Source organism: Maylandia zebra, linkage group LG11, assembly GCF_041146795.1.
Source record: "Maylandia zebra isolate NMK-2024a linkage group LG11, Mzebra_GT3a, whole genome shotgun sequence".
NCBI classification, from domain to species: Eukaryota; Metazoa; Chordata; class Actinopteri; order Cichliformes; family Cichlidae; genus Maylandia; species Maylandia zebra.
In genome coordinates, this window is record NC_135177.1 from 18,628,770 (window position 1) to 18,649,717 (window position 20,948).

Here is a 20,948-nt window from a genome sequence, read left to right on the forward strand (position 1 = left end):
AAAAGCGAGTGGTCAGCGAAATATTTATTTTAATTTGAAAAGGAATTATCAAAATGTTTTTTGTTATTATTATTATTATTATTTCAAATGTGCAAAAAATAGTTTAGTTATAGCTCCCTTTTTTTCAACGGACCTTTTGGTGTGCATTTGTGAGAGGTCACCAGATTTACAGGGGAAAAGGAATAAAAAAAAATACTTGTTTTTCAATACAGTTGTGTGGGTTTGAAATTGATCATGATCTGCTGCTTACTGGCTTCAAAAAAAAAAAAAAAAAAAATCTGGCCCAGATAAATTCCTCGGTTTGAAAATCTGGCCCAACTAACTTCGTAGTTGAATAGCCATGGTGTAGAGTTTAAAATGCCCTTACCCTTTACTGAGGCAAAGTAAAGGTAGGGGAGTTGTTTTCTTAGGGGGTCGCCTGTCTGCGTGTTTGCTTTGGAACCGATATCACGGATGCGCCTCCCTTCCTCCCTTTGTGAGACAAAGCAGGTGGTGTACTAATCTGACTGGAGTACCCTGGCCAGGGATGAGTCAGTGGGGAGAGAAAAAAAAAACATTTTAAGGAATTTTTTATACAAGGTCAGATGACTTTCACAACTGCTGACAGCCAAATGACTACCTTTGTGTGTTGCAATGGTAAGTGACTTGTCACGGTGTGACATGTAACTCACTTGTGTGAGCAGTGGCGGTCCTAGCCTGTTTGGCGCCCCGGGCGAACACTCCCTCTGGCGCCCCCCCACACACACACAAAACATATTAAGGATTGTACATTAACATAAAACTGTTGTCAGAACCATACTGAATTTCACCAGAGACACAAACACACATATGAAGAGAGTATGCATTGTATGCAAACGGCTACCAAACACCCATCATAATTCGTCATACAATGAGAACAGGACAAATCAACAATTGACACTGACTAATTAATATTAAAATCTGTAACATAATGTATTGTTTGGAGTTTAGTCTGTTACTGTTACTGTTTTTTACCATTTCTCTTTGGAGCAACTGTAACCCACATTATTTCCCTAGGGATTAATGAAGTATTCTGATTCTTTCAGGATACCTGCCATTATCCAATGACACATCTGCTTACCTGCATCTTTTGCTCGTTTCTCCTCCTCTTCTTTTCTCTTTTTTCTAAACTGAGCACCTGGCTTTGAACTTTTCTTGTCCATCTTCCATTGATTTTAATTTTGCACTCCAGTATGAACACAAATCCCCCAACTCGAAGATCACCACAACATAACCTAATAGACCTACACCTAGTTCACAGATTCACTTTCTCTAGGGTCATTTCTGGGATTTCACACAAGCCAGGATTCAGATCATGAATACATAATGGGCTTGGATTTACATCATTATGAATGAAATGTGCTCTATCTGGAAGCAGCCGGCCTCCCTCCCCTGTCGACAGGTTGTGTGTGAGATCATCAAACTGTAAATTATAAATTTTAAATTGTTATTGATCCCTTTACCCCGAGTCCTAAAGTGTGTATTTATTTTCTTACTCTTCTTATATTTGTTGTTTGTTTACTTGCACTGCTGTAACTGGAGCCTCGTCGTCTCGTCTCTCTATATACTGGACTGTATGTAGCGGAGATGACAATAAAGTTTACTTTGACTTCAGCAGCGCGCAGGGGCACCGAGGGCTCTCGCGCTCACTTTTCGCGTATAGAATTTCGAAAAAACATCGGTGCAAATTATAAGTCTGTCTCATAAGGTCTCGTGTTTTCGTGTTTGTTGGTTTGTTTTTATTTTGTTTTATTTTTTGAGTTGGTTATTAGATGCTGCTCCAGCCAGCCACAGAATCCCCCGCCGCCCTGGTAACTTAATATATATAATATATATATATTAAGTTATATATAAAGGAGGTCACATAGGCCTATAGGCCTATGTGACCTCCGGCACATTTCCAAACTTTCTGTCGCGTTAGTCATTTTTAGATTTTTAGCCTTTTTAGGATTATTTGAACTAGACAGTAGCTGAGTCCACTCTACCCTACTCTGCAGAAGGCTGAGACAGCATGATTAGGCTTAGTCCAGCTTATCTAGCTAATGCTTTCTGTTTGAGTGTGTTTTGCTCGTCAGTGTTCCTTTTTTTTCTTTAGAAACATTGCTTTAAAGGGAAATGCTTTGAATCTGGCCGCCACAGAGTGACTCAGAGAATAGCTCATTCTGGAAGTAAGCACTGGATTAATTTACTCTGTGAGTCATCCAGAAATACCTCGGAATTTTATTGCCAGTCACGATGGTGCTAGCAAGAATAATAGTGTTAACTCTATTATTGCATGTTTAAAAGTTCAAACCCTGTTGAAAATCTGGTCTTTTGTTCTAGTATTTACAATCAATGGGAAGACTTTGCACTCGATCACAATTATCTGCTGCAAGTGTTTTTTGCTTTTGGATTTCTTTGATGTGATCTACTGGAAGAAAAGACTATAATCTGAAGAGGACATGCTGTCCTGGCTCCAAGTTAACATAAATTAGTACGGTAGCCATGGGACCTCCCACAACCACCCAGAATGAGACGAGGGGACGGCGAACATCTATGCCCTGTCAACGGAAATCTGTCATGGTTGTCCATTCCACACCTTCGGGGGACGAGGTTAGGTGCAAGAGTTATTCAATAAATTTAAGACAGTGAGTTTTGTTTTCCAAACTTTTTCCCCCCCAAATGTCTTTGTAAAGTCAAACCTGAAAGTTTTGTGATAAAAAAAATCTTACAAGTTGGTCACACACAGTCTTTTCCAGTCTGCCCTTGTGTGATAATATTATGAATGTGACATTTTTCCGAGCACTTACTCCCAGAACAAAATAGTCTTTGACCAATCAACCGTATTCTTATTTTGACTAAGTCCTGATGTGGCCTTTCCAATGATGTCTCATGTGTTTTGGTGGTCTCTTTTAGCCCCAGTGAGGCAGGGAATCACAAAAGTTAGTTAAACTGAAAGTTTTTTCTCAGTTCTCAGGAGACCATATTTACATTATCCCTGTACTTGTGGGCTGTATTACGAAGTACTGATTTAATAGGGTGATTCATATTTTGATTTCCAAAAAAAAGGACACTTGGCCCAGTCATGAAGAACTTTAATAATACTGTTTGCTTAAAGAAAACGTTAACATATTTAAACAATGCCTTCTCTGTGCGGTTAATGAATGGTGAAATAAAAAATGTCATGTAAGCTTTTAGTCAACAAAAGTCACTAAAAGCTAAGTCAACAAGTTCAAAAAAATGTTTGCTCCCCCAAGATTTACCATGTAGCTGCTTTTCCTCCTGTGTTTTTCCCACCATTCAGCCATGACCTAATTTAGCCTCAGTGAAGCTGGAGTCTATCCCAGTGAACTGAAATGACCTTCATGAATTTGCAAGCACACTAAAAATGCACTTTTCTTTCCCCTTCCAGCCAGATACAGACATGATGCTTCCTCTCAGATATCATGCTAGGGACTTTTTCTGACCTTAAAACAGCAAGGCAACGCCACAAAAGCACAACAGACTTTCCTCACCAAAGCAACATTTCTTTGCTTCCCTCTTATACTCATTGTCTTATAGATAGAGAACAAGACCTCTTGCGTCGTTGCTCACTCGGGGAGACCAAGAGTCTTTCACGCTACCCTCGCCATGCCCTCAGCGTGCCTGAAATCGGCTGCATTAGTCCCCTTCATGTCATTACCCACAGTCCGCTCCACAGCACGTCGCTCTCACCGGCAAAAAGCAACATATCCAGCCCTGCTAGAGAGATGGAGAAGCTTGCAAAGGCCAGGAGTAAACTTCTAGAGAGTGAAAGTAACCAAACCCCTACCATCACTCCAGAAACAAGAGAACAACTTCGCTATGTCGCCAAAGATGGAAAGTGCCGAGTCAACCTTTGTCATATTTCAGAAAGGGGCCGTTTCCTGTCTGATATCTTTACTTCTTTTGTGGACCTCCAGTACAGATGGTTCTTATTTGTCTTCATGATGTGCTACATTGTCACCTGGTTTTTCTTTGCTGTGCTCTACTTCTTGAATGCTTTCTTTAGAGGTGACCTAGAAAAGGAGAAGCCACTCACCACCCCTGAAGAAAACCTCATAGACCACGCACCCTGCTATTTGGGTGTAGATGATTTTATCTCTGCTCTTCTTTTCTCAGTGGAGACACAGCGCACCATTGGTTATGTATCAATGGTGTCTCCCAGCACAGTGTCTCCCAGCTGCCACGAGGGTGTGGTGCTGGTCATGACGCAATGCATTGTTGGGTCCATGATAGATGCTCTCATGGTAGGCTGCATGTTTGTTAAAATATCCCGACCCAAGAAGCAAGCGGAGACACTTCTTTTTAGTCGCACTTGTGTCATTGCTAACCGGGATGACCAGCTCTGCTTGATGTTCCGCCTGGGAGACCTCAGAGAAAGTCACATGGTGGACGCAAAGGTTCGTGCAAAGTTAATCAAGTCCCGGAAAACAGCAGAGGGAGAGTTCTTGCCTCTCGAGCAGACAGAGATTAACCTTGGTTATGAAACTGGCTGAGACCGACTTTTCCTGGTGGAGCCTCAAGTCATTCGGCACAATATTGACTGCGACAGTCCGCTGTGGGAGCTGGGTCCAGAGCAACTCAGAAGACAGCAGTTTGAGATCATCGTTATTTTAGAAGGAATTGTTGAGGCCACAGGTGAGTAATTGACATTCAAAAAGAAACTACTCGTACCTCCAAAAGTCTCATTTTAATATAAAACAACTGCAAAAAACTTTACTTTGACTTTGTTTTTGAGAATAAGATGGGTTTTTTTTTGCAAGAATGTCATAGGAGGTGAGAGAAAGCATGTTCAGTGAGAGGAAGCATGGGATTTCCACATAAAAGCTGTGCAAGTACAGAGAAATTATTAAAACTCCATCCAGAGCAACCCTCTCAATCTGAGGCTGCAGTGCTAACCATTTACCCCTGCACTGCCAGTTAGTAGCCTCATTAATAATAGTTTTCAAGAATTAGGAAACTGGGATGCAATATTCTCTCAGTCATTGATTTTTTCCCTTCACTGTAGGGCTACAGAAGAAGGATTTTTTTTTGTGGACCAGACATTTAATGGTTGCCAAAAAAACCACACCTGAAAAAATCTCACCCACCACTTTTTCTGGAAGAGGGCTTGGTAAAATTCTGTAATACTTGAACTTGGCTATAACTAAGGTTTATGCTCATTATTTACAGCTGTTGACTACACCCAACCCCATGGTTCTCATGCAGTCATTACAGTTCAGTTTTACCCTGCTCTTTTGCTGTGTATTCACATACTGTGTGCACTCTTTGACACACAGAAACCTTGGATACCCCTACGATTTTGCAGACACAGCCTAGAATGTTGCTGCAGAAACTTCAGGGGCCCATGTGAGGGTTATTTGCGATAGTGTTCGTTTCCTCCTCCTCTGGAAGTTAAACACTTGCAGATGTTTCTTATTCTTTGTTTACTGTTTCTCCACAAAAATGTCCTTGGTGCTGGCTGCACAGTTGTTATTGAATGTGGATAATCAGGTCAAATAGATAAATGTTATAATGTTTAAAGAACTCTTCATTTGGGTCATGGTTTGCTGTGTATAAATGGTTAAGAGTTAGTAAGTATTAAGAAGGTTTATTTATAGGTTAAAAGGTTTTTAAAAAGCAATTTCCACTGAAACAGCAACAACAAGCTTTCCCTTATTTAATTTCCAGCCTTCTGAGCTGTAAAAGCACACCGAGGTTGAGTGTCACAAAAGATAACAGACTTTGATGAAGCATCTGATGAGTAAACTGTGCAATTCCCTAAAACTATGATTGTTTATCAAGAGCAAGTCTGTCTGCCAAGTTCTAAATCTTGGAATATTTATATTTATGAGAAGGCCAACAAGTCATTCAGTTTCCTGGGTAAATGATGGGAAAACTGTCTTTCCACAATGCAGTCAGAATGTAAATATTTAACAGCTTATTTGGCATCTTTTTGGTATGGAAAGCAGGAAAACAAACCTTGCAGAAGGTTTTTTATAGAAAAAAAAAATCACATATCTACATCTGAGTTTCCTTTCCCATGTAGTGCTCAAGCTCAACTGCATCATTCTGAAACTATTAGAGTGGTGACAATATCTGGTATTGTCACCACAGATGTTTTTTAGGCTTTTTAAAAAACAAAAAACAAAAAAAGTTTTATTTCTATTGGTTTTTTTGAAACCCTTTTTTTTCTTCTTAATTTTAGACTTTCCGTTGTGGAAAAAAGTGAAAAATAACACACCAAAAACCCAAACTTCTGATACTGCTTTTTTTTGACGTGGTTCCTAAAGATTCTAGATAGTTTTCTTGCAGCAAATTATGACCTTGTGGTTTGTTTCATACATTCTTCAGCAACTGTGAAAAATAAAGTGCCCGCTCTTTTTATATACTAGTCCATAATAAAAATCAATCAATTAAGACGAATAACAACAGACACATATCACATGGTATCATGCTGTGTCATTGTTTATTTAACAAAAACTGAAGCAAAATCTAGAAGCAGTGTGTGAAAAATTGAAGCTAGGACTGCAGGTACGTGTTTAAACACAGCTCTTGCAGAGCTCAAGCACAACATTTCAAACATGTTAAGGTCCAGACAAAATAAGTTGCATAGTGAAGGGCCACTGCAATACTGTGGGTTTTTTTTTTTTCTATTCTGTTTCAGATTTGGCTGCTGGGCTTAACACCCTGATCTTCTTGCATTACCTAATATGGGTAAAGCTTTAGCTGTCAGACAGCTGGTACTATATTTTTCACCCACTACTTCTGCATTTTGGCTCATTTTTTGTCACATAAATAATGACACACTGCAATAAATCATCATATTTTCCTTTATTCTGGAAGGAATAGACCATTTTTCTAATTATAATGTGTCAAACCTTAGACTTGAAAGAAAGTGTGCTTTCTTTTTCACATGACTGTACAGTAGGTATTCAAACCTTTCAGTGATGCTATCTTTACAAGATAGCATCAAGTTCAAATAGAAACTGTTCTTCCGGCTAAAGTGTTTCCAATCTCAGTTTAAAAGAAAATATAATTTCTTATGGTGAAACTCTTTAGGAACAACAAACAAACTAAATAATTTGTACATAGATATTTCTAGTAAAATCAAAACCTTCCTTTTCCCCCCAATACTTTTGCTGTTGGAAATTGTTAATGTCAATGTCAAAATAAAGCTCAAGAATTAAAAAAAAATTATTGCAAAAAAAAAAAAAAAAAAAATCAGTATCACTCATCTAAATTTGGCCAGTTGATACTTTTAATGACAAGTTCCTACTTTCTTATTTTGGTAAGTTCGAATGGATTCAAACACACCAGAGACATCTTGTGGCAAATGATGCGTACTTCAGTTTAAGACGGTGATTTCACTTCACTTCAAAACTAACAGGCACTTCCATGTCATTATTTTAAACACAGGGATGATGTGCCAAGCCAAAACATCCTATATTGAAACAGAGATTGAGTGGGGCGCTCGCTTTGAACCATGCATGACGCTGGAGAAGGGCTCATTCAGAGTGGACCTGCGTCGGTTCCACACCACCTACAAGGTACCACTACCTAACTGCAGTGCCAGCCAGGCACACCAGCTAATGGCTCTGGCTGACTGCAAAGTCCAAAACCACAGAACCAGCCAAAACTGGGAAAGCTGGGCAGAGGGAATGACCGAAGAAGACAAAGACAAGCAACCATCCCATGGAGGATTCACTATTGCTAACATTCAGGAGGAGAGAGCATCAGAAGGCAATGAAAGTGAAGAGGGTACCGAAAAAAGCACGCCATAAGACATTTTAACTTTTTTAAAGCTGAATTGGTCATAAACACTTTCTCAGTATGAAGCTTTTTTTCTTTTTTTTAAAAGATGATACCAGCATTTCACTGTAGAAGAAGGGCAGGTGTAAATATACATAATAAATATTTTGAATTGACTATTTGCTAAACTTTATCCCAAAGTATTGTTGGCACACAGGTCCAGCTTTAAACTATAGCAATACACATAGAATTTTACAGCATAAATGCTTGCAGATTTACTATTCTTAGTAAAGTTGAAGTACCAGCAGATTCTTGATTTTAGTTGTTACCAAAATGTCTTTTTTCCTCGTCTATGGCATGTCCAAAACAAACCTGCGTTTAATCTCATGCAACTAAATAAATAGCAGCACTGTATTTCAGCATTGCAATGTTGTGTTAATCACTCCCTGTGGTTTCGGAGGAAAGGGCAAGAGCAGACCAATGTTCCCTCTAATTTTTCATGTGTCTGAGAGAACACACAAACTCCCTCAGCGGTCCCTTGGACCACTGTGAGCAAAATTAGACGTGTGCACTGTGCAAGTTACATGGTTTATTAAAATTACAGCATTTACATTTATGTTAGACTACTTTTAATTAACTGCTTATGAAAATTTTAAAAAAAAAATCTTGTTCATGACCTTGTTATTGGAAGTAAAAATAACTTGAACTCCAATTTTTTTTAATTTTTAATAAAGCTCTGACTTGTATTATGAGTCTGTGGTCTGGGAGAGAGTCCTGTAACTCTCTGTCTGCAAAATACAGTATATAATGAGCAATGCTGGGCAATTAATTATATAGTTACTTCATCAAAAAAGTAACTGAGTAATTCAAACAAAGTTTTTTGCAGCTGTGTACCTAAAAATGCAGCCAAGGCGTTTTTTAAATAAACATTTCAAACTATTTACAGAACAATCAGATGTTCTGCATCAAATTGACCCTGTGCACGAGAAAATGCTAACTTCCTGGTTTGAGACCGGATGTGGGGTTATACATTTCCGGTAGCTTTACTTTGCGGTCAATCGCTACTGCGAAGATATACTCCAAAATCATGTCCAAAACTCGAAAACGGAAAGATCCACCGAAAACGGTGGGAACACTCACTACTGTTGTGTCATAAAAAATCTAATGATCAATTTTGACGTTTAAAGAGTTTAGATCGATCAGTTGTTTACATCACTCAACACAAGCAGAACTGCATTACTGCATGCAGAAGACACCTCGTCCACATTCAGAAGCACATCTCTGTATAGTGACTGGTCTTATGATTTAAACAGGCAAATGTTCAGCATTCAAACTACAGGTGAAGAATAGTCAAACCAGATGTTTCCTGTTATGTCGATATCAGCTAGTCAAGTACACACCCACACAGCATGTTAACAAACCGTGAAAAAAAGCCACACAAAAAATTAATGACTGCTGGTAACGGTTTCTATACATTAGTATGTACGAAGCGTACGTTGTGACTTACCTTAAAAATTACAGTGGTCCCTCGCTATAACGCGGTTCACCTTTCACCTCGCTGTTTCGCAGATTTTTTAGTGCAAGTTTGCATGTTTTTTTTTATTTCTTACGTCACATTGTGTCCTGCGTCCTGATCGCTGCAGACGATCTCCTCCGTGACGTCTCTCCTGTACAGTACAGAATCGCTGCATCGATCGCTAGCAGTGTGACTCTGAAGTGCAGTACTGTATGTCCACGATGTCCACGAAACGTTTTGCACCGTCAAAAGATAAAATTGGCTACTTGATTTCACCTATCGCTGGTTATTTCTAGAACATAACACCCGCGATAAACGAGGGACAGCTGAGAAATATAACATTTGAATCCATTTTCTCTTTTGCCCTGAGGCGCGGGGAAAAAATATTGACAAGTCGATGAACATCATTTACAGATATATTGGGTAAATGCCCAAGACATCTATAGAAATGTAAATCGCCGCTTGATGCATTCATTTGCTTAACTTGTTTTGGACCGTAAACAGGGCGCAAATAGGACACCGGAAACAAAGCTCCCCACAGGAGTTTCCGCACCGGAAGTAGCATATGCTAACGTGCACATAGTCAATTTGATGCCACACAAATTATTTGTGCCACTCCAAAAAATAATTTCTGTCCACTATGAGATAAAGGAGAACAACAGCCTGATACCTGCAGGCCTGACAACAGGAGATGTATCACTCCTGTAACACCTGTAACATTTAGTCACCTCATTGTTCTGACGCACACAACAAAACTATTGACTACACTACACACTAACTACACAAGATTTGCGCTAAATGTCGCAAATCTCTCACATCTCAAAACACCGCTGTCACTCCTAAAACTTCCCTCTTCCTAAACAACTAAATGGCATGTTGCCATATCATTTCTGATTGGTCGACATGGTACATTTTTCCACCAATACGAAAGGGTGGGGGGTTTTTTTGGTTTGTTTTTGCTCACAGGCAGGGCTGGACGTGGACAAAAAAATCAGCCCGGGCATTTTGACTAGAGACCGGCCCACCAGGTATTATCCGGTTGTTCAGTCTGACGTCACTAGCCGTGTCTGGACCTAAACTCTGCTACAGGTCCATATATCAAACGATCACTATGGCATTACTGAGAGTTGAAAAACTGTCTAAAGTCTTTCATCTTTAATAAAATGATCAGCGTTCTGCTCTACCAGGTGTAACAACTGAGTTTAACATCCAGGCATCCATGAAAACGGAATTTATGACATTTAACGGAGTTAGAAGTTAGCAGGGAGTTAGCTTGCTAGCTTCTATCTAAATACAATATAATATGTCCTGACTGCAGGGTTTTGGAAACAAATTAAAACGTACAGCTCTGTTATCACTTCCAGCATAAATGAAGACAGAAAACTAAACAGCAGTGACGTTTGTAGGGTTACTGAAGTTGGGCTAGCTGGTACATAATGATGTGCTACGTGACCGCTAGCGACACAGCTATGTTAGCATAATATAAACAAGCTAACTTTTTTCCACTCAATAAAAGTTAACGTGAGTGTTCTCTGTGGTCAGGAACAAATGTAATCGCATGGCTGGATGCTGTAAAAGGACCAAACTTCAGCCAGGAGAACAACTGAGATAATCCATCCACAATACGAGGTTAGTCATTCATATACTGCTGCATGGGCTGGGCTGTAGTTACATCCTAAGGTTTTAAAAACTGAGCTTAAATAAATGATTAGCGGTAATAAAAGCCGAGGGAGGTCAACAGTGATCACTGACTGTTTTAGGAGCTTTTTGAGATCAAATAGAAGAAAATACATAACATTGAAAATGTTAACAACACAAAAGCCATATTACAGTTTTTTACAGTCGCTAACAAGCGTTTGTCCAAACAGTTGTCACATTTGCAAAACTCTAAACACAATTAGCACAGGATCGGTCTGTTGTGGCCATACCATTCACACATTTCATGTCGTGTTCACCCAATATGCAGTCAGTGAACACATTTCCACAATGCTTACATTTTCTTAACAGACAAGTTATACCTCCCAACAAAACTATGGACTGTTCTTGTAGTATCTACGAATGTTAACACACAACATCCCACAATAGCAAAAACAATATTCCAAACCTTAGATACAGTATAAAAACCTCTGCCCCTGCAATGATATCAGTACAAAAACAATATCAATATCAAAAATATATCTCAGCTGTAAACAAACAAACAACTGAATAATTGAGACACAGCTGATTTATGTTGGGTAAATTGGGCCAACCACACCTTCTTCCATTCTGGCTTAGACTCAGTGGGGTTCATAAGGCAAGACCTTGAGGAGTGATGTTTTTGGAAACAAAAAAAAGACAAACACTGTAATGTCTGGTCGAGGAGGAGTAAGAGCAAGGGGCCCAGGGAGAAGAGCAGGCCCAAGGAGAGGGCAAGGTAGAGGTGTAAGAATGCGTGGTGGTGGCATTCCAAGGGCTGCAAGAACAGTAGTCAGTGATGAAATTCGTGCCACTATCATTGACCATGTAATCAACCATGGTCTTTCACTAAGAGAGGCTGGTGAAAGAGTGCAGCCCAATTTGAGGCGGTCAACGGTTGCCTCCATTATACACATCTTTCAACAAACCAACAGGTAAGTATTGCATTTTACATGGATTGTTTCTATTCTCACTTGACATGTCAATATGGTCATACAGTAATGCATATGTTGAATTGTCTGTCTTTCTAAAGAATGCAACGTCTTCCACCCTCTGGGGGAAGAGGAAAGCTCCTCAGTAATGATCAGGAGCTTGCCATTGTGGAAATGGTTACTGCAAATAATGCAATAAAACTGCGTGAAATACAAACCAGAATTGTGGCGGACCATGAGATATTTGACAATATCGATAGAATCAGCCTCACAACCATTTCGCGGACATTGTCCAAACATAGAGTGCGGATGAAGCAGCTCTACACTGTTCCCTTTGAGAGGAACAGTGAGAGGGTCAAGGAGCTACGACAACAATATGTCCAGGTACAGTGTATATTCAATCCAATGTCCAGTTCTATAAGCTTTGCACTTTGCAAGTAGGTAACCTACACAATACTAGGTTACAGTACAGTATGGTATACAGTACTAACATGACTTACATAAACTTTGTTTCAGAGAGTTATGGAATTGGAGGCCAACCAGGCCCCTCATGAATTCATATACATCGATGAGGCAGGATTCAATCTGGCCAAAAGGCGTCGACGTGGACGGAATGTAATTGGAAAAAGGGCCACAGTTGATGTGCCAGGACAGAGAGGGGCAAACATTACCATGTGTGCAGCAATTGCAAATGCAGGATTACTCCTTCACAGATGTCAGGTTGGACCCTATAATACAGAGCGCTTGCTTGCCTTTCTCAATGATCTCCACCAGCGCCTGGTTCCAGAGCAGGGTCAGGAGGGTGAAAACATGAGGACCTTTGTAATTACCTGGGACAATGTGGCTTTCCATCACTCGCAAGCAATAACAACATGGTTTGAAGTCCACCCAAGACTGGTGAGTCTCTTCCTTCCACCCTATTCACCTTTCCTCAACCCCATAGAGGAGTTCTTTTCTGCATGGCGGTGGAAGGTTTATGACCATCAGCCACATGACCAGATGTCCCTCCTTGAAGCCATGGATGCTGGCTCCAGGGACATCACAGTTGACGATTGCCAAGGGTGGATCCGACATACCAGGCGGTTTTATCCCAGGTGCATCGACTTGGCTGACATCAGATGTGATGTTGATGAAAACATGTGGCCTAACCCTGAAGATCGCAGAGATTAGATGCAAATTTTTTGCCTTTTTTTAGCCCCCCTCCCCCCCTTTTTATCTTGGCTTTTTGCTGTTGTTTTTTTGTTCAGAATGCTCTTGTGTGTTTCATGGATATTTTGTTCACTGTAAGCAATACTGTAAAACTTTCTCTGTCCTATCATACCGTGTTTCTACTGTACCTCCTGTAGTAAACAGTAAAGAAACATAAACTTGTTTGCTTTTTACTGGAATGCTTTTGAATGTGAACATTACTGTACATGTGGACATACAGTTACCAACCAAGACATTTCTGGTGTCAATATGGTGGATTGCATGTTTCGCATGCAAATACCTGTGAAACTGAAACATAAACGTCTATGCAGTTTTTGTAATGTCAATAATAGCCAGTATTTTGAAACCTGGTGTACTTTGATTGACTGCATGTACCTTGTGAAGTGAAAACAAGTGTTATTCTTTGACAGACTAATTTCATTTTGAGTCAGATTTATAGTGTTTTTGTACAGTTAGTGTGTGCAGAGAAAGATGTGTTCTAATTTTGAAATGAGGAGTTAGTATATATTTAACAAAGTGTATTTTTGGGAAGGATATTATCCATTTGGCCAATTGTGTTTTGTAGGTGTGGGTCTGTGTTAAGAGTTTAGAAAAAGTATCTGAAGTATGGGTAGGCGCTTGTTAGCGACTGTAAAAAACTGTAAACGCAGACTACTTTAGGCCCGGAAGTAGGATTCGTCGCGTCATCACTGAACAACCGGACAGGAAAAACCATAAAGCCTTTGAATGAAAACAAACGCTGTTGTCACAGTGATGTACACTGTCTTGTTGGTATATGTGTATCAAACTAATAAACTTAAACCTACACCATCCTCCCTATTCTGGTATTCTAAACAGTACTTAGCTGAAACCCAAAGACTGCTTGGTTGAGTTAACCTCCTGAACTATCTACAACATATGGTGGAAACCTGAAATTAAGACAGAGAAGACTAGAGGTGAGACATGATCATTACTGAATATTAAAAATAATAAATGACAGATTTAGTGACATTTTCATAAACTATTTACCACATCAATAAACAGCATGGCAGGACAAAATATTTTTTCTAACATGGGAACCTTTAAAAAGTGAAAGGAGACAGAAAAACAGGTGAGAAAGAATAAAACTTAATTGACTTTTTGATGGCATTTTACACAAAGTACTGGTACAGTATCTAGAAAATGTGGGAAAATACTGGCATCGTGTACAGTATTTTCTCCTGAAGGAATTATGTTGGGACCCTGAAAAAAATTACTATGTACAATAATGGATTTCTATACATTTGACATCAGATGAAAACTTTGTAAGATTCGGATAATTATTTGTTAAAAGCTAGAAATTTGGTGTTATTTGTCTCTCAGAAACAGTTCATAACTTTCCTTCAACTCATTCATGTCACCTAAAGGGTAAACCTGTTTCTCCATCACCTGTTCAGCTCTGATGATTCAGTAAGGACATCTCCTGGTTTCATCTTCATGTTTCCCTCTCACCAGAAAACCAAACCGATATCATGACCAGCAGCTTTACAGCTGTGGCTCCAGCAAACATCAGCTGATCCTAGAAAGTAATATTAAATAAATTCTAACAACAGCGCTTCTGCTGTTTAATGCGACCTCCGCTAGTTTCCTCTTTCTGGCGCAAAGTGGGAGATAAACAAACAAGAGAGACGGGACTTGCGGCAGAAATGCCGATCAGCTGATCATTGATCAGTTTCGTGATTAAAGTAGCAGCATGATAGGGTGGGAGGAGAATGAGAGAAGAAGAGGCAGCTGACAGCATAAAGACGCAGAATAACTCCAGCTTTTTGTCTTTTTTTTTTTTTTTTTTTGTAGCTGAAGTACGGGACAAATCGCGTTTATTTTCAGCTTAATACGAAACGCATAATAGTAACTCTGAACAGGGGCAATTCTAGGATCAGAGCTTTGGGGGTGCTGAGCACCCAGAGAGCTGCCCTGCCAGGCAAGGTAAACTTTACTCGTCATAATGAGACTTCTTCCCCGTCTCTGTCAGTCCCTGCATCCTTAAATGTCTCCAGTTGTCCCGAGTTCCCTCTGACTGTCTCCTTGGTGCATTTAAACCCCTGTTCCTCCCTGTCCTCATCGTCTGTTGTCTTCATCTCCATTATCACTCATCATAATTGTACCCTCTCTGTGCAAGTCTGCAAATTTCTTTATTAAATCATAAGATTCTTAAATTCATCAAGTCTCTCTGTCCCTGGGTCCTCGTCAAAAAACATGACATCACTGTTTTGTACATTTTAACACAATTGAATCCCCACATTTGTGAAAGAAAAGCAAAACACTTTTTTGAAAAGTCTGTAACTCCAAAAATAGATGAGTCCTTGAAATGTACAAAATATTATTACAAAATTAGAAAAATTGAGACACCTTGGCCTCTGGTACAATGTATACAATGTATGAAAAGATCTTTACTGCAGATACTACTATGGCTCTGCAGATTTGTTCTTTTCTTTTATCCTATGTCGCCTCACCTTGAGGTTGGTAAATCTGTCTATCACATTTTGGTGTTCTGTCTGCTCAAGCATTTCTCAACTGACATCACAGCCAGGTGCTGGAGTTTGCTTTGACCCATGGTCCTTCTCAGCCAGGTATGGAGCTGACTCAAGACACTAAAAGACCTTTCACAGCTACAGCTGCTAGCTGGGTTTGTTAGGGCAACCTGAATAACAGTTTTCAGTGTGGGGACGATCTGATTATCCAGAAGATTGTACAATGTAAACATATCTGGGATGGCACCAGCCTCATTCTTGAGCTTCAAAAAGTTTTTGGCAACCGTGACTTCCTCTGACTAAAGCTCAATATGGTAATGCAGTGCCAGGGCTGACAACCCAGTTTGTTTTGCAGATTCTGTACAGCAGCTTTAATATAGGGAGAACACAACTTCCAGATTGTACGAGTAAAATTAGTTTAACAGTTTCTGTTTTGCCTGTTAGTACTCCCTGTCTGTTTTCTTACCTGGTTCTTCCTGATCATGTACTTTCTCCTCATATTCCCCTCTTTCCTCTCTCCCTCTTTGTACTGACATTCATACATAAATAGATTGTATTCAATTAGATTAAAAAAAAATACTATTAAGAGCACTAATAAAAAAGTCCTATCTCAGTGTACTTTCAACCAAAGGGCAAATAACCAAGCCACATGTACATCTAATAAAGGATATAAATATTGAAACACTGATCCAAAATTATCCTTTATTGATGGATCATTTGATCTTACACTTTTACCTGAATGTTGCTCCTTTTTTTGAAAAAAATTCCTTATATCCATTATGAACCTGGCTGTCTCTCTGTACACAAACACACACACACACACACACACACACACACACACACACACACACACACAACAGGAGTTCCCTTTCAGTCGATTCACTCGGTACAACACATAAGTATGGGATATCACGCCCTCGCGTGTCCTGGCTGAAGAAACCTTTATTCACGCCTTTACGGCAGATGACGTGTGATGACACGCGCAAGGCCCCGCCCGCACATATAGCCGCTGCCATCACCGTCATCCCTCAGTTCTTACGCTCTTCACCTCGCTGAGAACACCTCTGCTGAGTTGGGCTAGCTAGCTACTGCTAGTTAGCTCCGTTGTCTGCCAACTTGAACCTAGCTTAACTGCCCCTGTTGGTGTTAGCCTCCACCGCCCAGCTGGTGCGTAGGCTGCCCGCGGAGCGCTATTTTCAAGTTTTTCTTGTGCAGCGTTTCGCTTTGCGTTTTGGGAATGGACTCCAAACCGAAGCGAGCAAAGCAGAAATCTTCTGTTCGCCCCTGTCCTCAGGGATGTGGTTTCTCTTTGCACGACAGCGACCAGCACGATGCCTGCCCTGTCTGCCTGGGGATCGTCCACGCTAGGAGAGCGTTGACGGAGCCCGAAGCTTGTGCGTTTTGTCGCCAGCTCCGACGCTCGACCCTGGAAAGACGGGTGACGTTTGTGGAAAGAGTGCTGGGACGCTCGGCTGTCGCACGGCATGACCCTCTTTTTTCCGAGTCTGGAGCCCCGGCTTCGTCCGAGTCCGAAGACGAAAATTTTCAGGTCGATGTCCCCGCGATTAGCTGGGCTGACCACATGGAATACGTTGACGGGTTAGCCGATGACGGACCGGAACCATGCAGGAGCGCTTCAGCCTGGGTTGAAGCCCGCCAGCGCTCCCCAGGAAGACGATGACGTGCTGGACATCGGCCTGGACATCCATGGTTTGTCGGAGGATGAGCAGGAGAGCTCATTGTCGACCCAATATGCCGCCGCTGCTGCGCCGGTCGGCCACGATGACACCTCTCTTTTCTCCCTGTTTCGCCGTGCCGCTGAGAAGCTGCAGGTGGACTGGCCCTCTCCTCCACCAGCTCGGAAGCCGTCGCGGTTTGCAGGTTTTTTCCTTCCACCGGAGCCCGCAACGGCCAAAAACTGCCTCCCCATGTTCCCAGACTTTCTCTGCGAGCTAACAGCGTCATGGGACAAACCTCTGTCTACCCGCGTCACTGTGCCCGGCTATGGACAGTACATAGAATTGGACGGCGCCGAGGGAGCTGGTTTAGCTAACCCACCCCCTATGGAGCCGTCTCTGGCTGCTTATCTGGCCCCGTCCCATAACCATGGTGTCGGTGGCCCCGCAACTCTGCCGTCCAAGCACTGCAGATTCTCGGCCTCGCAGCTGGAGAAGATTTATCAGGCTCAGGCCGGCACCGCTCGAGCCATGAGCTCCATCACCATGCTCCAGACGTACCAAGCAATGTGCCTGGCGGAGCTTGGATCGCTGGTTCCGGAGGACAGCCCGCTGTCACCTCTTCTTAACGAGGTTAGAGTCACCACGGATTACATCCTCCGTGCGTCTCGCTGTGCAGCGCTCTCCCTGGGCAGAGGGATGGCTTCGACAGTGGTGGCGCAGAGGCACCTGTGGCTGACCCTCTCCGACGTCCCTGATAGAGACAGAGCTGTGTATCTGGACGCACCAGTGTCTGCGGCTGGGTTATTCGGACATTCACTTGAAGCCATTCAGGCTAGATTCGATCTGAGGAAGAAGCAGACGGAAGCTCTGCGCGACATCATCCCCAGACGCCAGCCCCAGCCCAAGCCCACTGCTAGCTCTCACAGGCCCGCCGCTCCTCTGACAGCTGGCAAGAGACCGGCGCCCACTGCTGGAGTGGGAGGGCCGCCGGCGAGAGCACGTACTCCGGCCCGAGCTCCACGCCAGTCGGCCTGGGGCAAAGGCCCTCCCCCGGGCCCCCGACGGGACCCGACGCCCAGGAGGAAGAAGCCTCAGCCCTCCTAGCTGTGATTGCGAGTGGGGAAGGGATCCGGCAGCAGGGAGACGCTGCTCTTACCCCTCTGTTGCCGCACAAGAGGTGCCGCTTAAGTTCTGTTCAGGTTGTCAGCCCCAGAAGGCGCTGCACTTCCCTATCGCGGTCTCCCAAGCACATAACCCCTGCACACGGTTCAGATGTGTTGAATGTTCAAGCGACCACATCGAGTGTTCCCGCTGTTTTTCATTGTTATGCCCCGGAAAAGGTGCACCCAACAAAATGTATAAATGTACATGTTCCCATGTTGCAATCAATAAAGAGTGTGGTTTACTCTCAAACAATCTCAAATGCTCAACCTGCAGGCGAAATGAGCCAGGTCAGGCAGGGGATGCAGTCCCCTGCAGACACACTGGGGGGCGACGGCGCCCCGCCGTCAGTGCTGCAGGCCAGCCGGCTGGCTGCTCACTTCCCTCAGTGGCGCGCTTGCGCCCCCTCTCCGTGGGTGCTGCAAACCGTTGCCATGGGTTACCGGTTGCAGTTCCGGGTCAAGCCGCCTCGTTTCCAAAGAGTCGTGAACACGATTGTCAACCCCGAGGCAGCCTTGGTACTCAGAGAGGAAATACAGGCGCTATTACAGAAGAGAGCAATACGGGTGGTCCCCGCTTCGGAGACGGATAAAGGTTGGTACAGCCGTTATTTTGTCATTCCGAAGAAAGGGGGAGGGCTTCGTCCCATCCTCGACCTGCGAGTCTTGAACACGTACCTGCGAACGTACAGGTTCAAGATGCTAACACTCAGACAGCTCCTGAGTGCAGTCGGCCCGGGAGATTGGTTTGCGACAATCGATCTAACAGATGCTTATTTTCATGTCGCTATACACCCGAAACACAGGCAGTTTCTGAGGTTTGCATTCGAGGGCGTAGCCTACGAATACCTAGTGCTGCCGTTCGGGCTGTCGCTCGCTCCCCGCACCTTTACGAAATGTGCCGAGGCAGCGCTAGCGCCCCTCAGGAAGAGGGGCATCCGCATCTTGGCCTACCTGGACGACTGGGCTCTCGTGGCTTGCTCCAGAGAACAGGCGGAGACGCAGCTGTCGCGGGTTCTGTCACACATTCAGACACTGGGGTTCTCTGTGAACTTTCAGAAGAGCTCGCTAATCCCAGGTCAACAGATCGCTTTTCTCGGTCTGGAAATATGCTCTCTTTCCAGCCGCGCACGGTTGTCAGAGCACAGAGTGGCCGCGTTTCATCGCTGCCTCGCTCAATTTCAGCTGGGACGCAGACTGCGTTTCCAGACGATATTGCGCTTGTTGGGCATGATGGCATCTATGATCGCCGTAGTGCCGCTTGGGCTGTTGAAAATGAGAGCGTTTCAACGCTGGACTCTCTCTCACCGTTTGTGTGCTTCGCGTCACCTCCGGAGGAGGCTGCCGGTAACTGCGTCTTGCATGCTAGCTCTCCGTCCTTGGAGGGAGCCCGGGCTACTGCACCAGGGCTCTCGGATTGGGAGGGTGTTGTTTCGCAAGGTGGTGTCCACAGATGCTTCCCTAAGTGGGTGGGGAGCACTGTGCGAGGGTGCGTCAGTGAGAGGGATCTGGTCCGCGGCTCAGCGCCAGCTGCACATCAACCACTTAGAGCTGTTAGCAGTGTTCTTAGCTCTAAAGCGTTTCCGTCCAGTCCTGCAGGGCCAGCATGTCTTAGTCAGGACGGACAATTCAACAGTGGTGTCTTATATAAACAGGCAGGGAGGAACACGCTCTCTTCCCCTGTTGCAGCTGTCTCGCTCTCTGCTGTTATGGTGCAGTGTTCATTTTCTGACTCTAAGAGCCACCCATGTCCCGGGCCACCTGAACCTGGGGCCGGACCTTCTCTCCAGGGGGGGTCCTCTGGTGAGAGAATGGAGGTTACACCCTTCAATAGTGGCTCAGATTTGGGATCTATTTGGCGAGGCGCAAATAGATCTTTTTGCTTCCAGGGTGAATGCTCACTGCCCCCTGTACTTCTCCATAATCGACCACGATGCACCCTTGGGCTTGGACGCGCTAGCGCACCAATGGCCAGACGTGCTCCTGTATGCATTTCCCCCAGTGGAAATGATATCTCCAATTCTGGAGAGGGTGCGTCGGCATTCCCTCTCTCTGATCCTGGTGGCCCCTTGGTGGCCCGCGAAGTCGTGGTATGCAGAGATAATCAGCCTGCTTGCAGCAAGTCCTTGGCAGCTTCCTCTCCGCAGGGATCTCCTCTCTCAGGCGGGGGGGGAAGTGTTTCATCCGCGCCCGGATCTGTGGCACCTTCATGCTTACCTGCTGAGAGGTTAAACTTGGTTGCTAAGGGTCTGCCACCTAGTGTGGTAGCGACGATTCTGAGCGCCAGGGCCTCGTCTACTAGAGGCTTGTACGCTTACGAATGGCGAGCCTTCGAGCGATGGTGCCAGGACCGCCACACTCTCCCATTTCAGTGCTCTATTGTGGATGTTTTGACATTCCTGCAGGAGCTGTTGGATAAAGGCCTTTCGTTTTCGACGATCAAGGTTTATTTAGCGGCTATATCTGCTTGTCATATCGGTTTTGACGGGGTGACACCAGGTGCGCATCCCCTCGCCGTGCGTTTTCTGAAAGGGGTTCGC

At 43.4% G+C, this 20,948-nt stretch overlaps 1 protein-coding gene across 1 annotated transcript; it reads left to right on the forward strand.

Moving 5' to 3' along the window:
- The first annotated feature begins 2,120 nt into the window (after nt 1–2,120).
- Nucleotides 2,121–13,899, forward strand: kcnj20 (potassium inwardly rectifying channel subfamily J member 20). The gene is given in 5 exon segments (XM_076889915.1): nt 2,121–2,610; nt 3,410–4,656; nt 7,417–7,758; nt 10,808–12,255; nt 12,388–13,899. Coding segments are annotated over 3 exon segments (1,620 nt in total). The 5' UTR covers nt 2,121–2,610; nt 3,410–3,443; the 3' UTR covers nt 10,873–12,255; nt 12,388–13,899.
- Nucleotides 13,900–20,948: the final 7,049 nt, after the last annotated feature.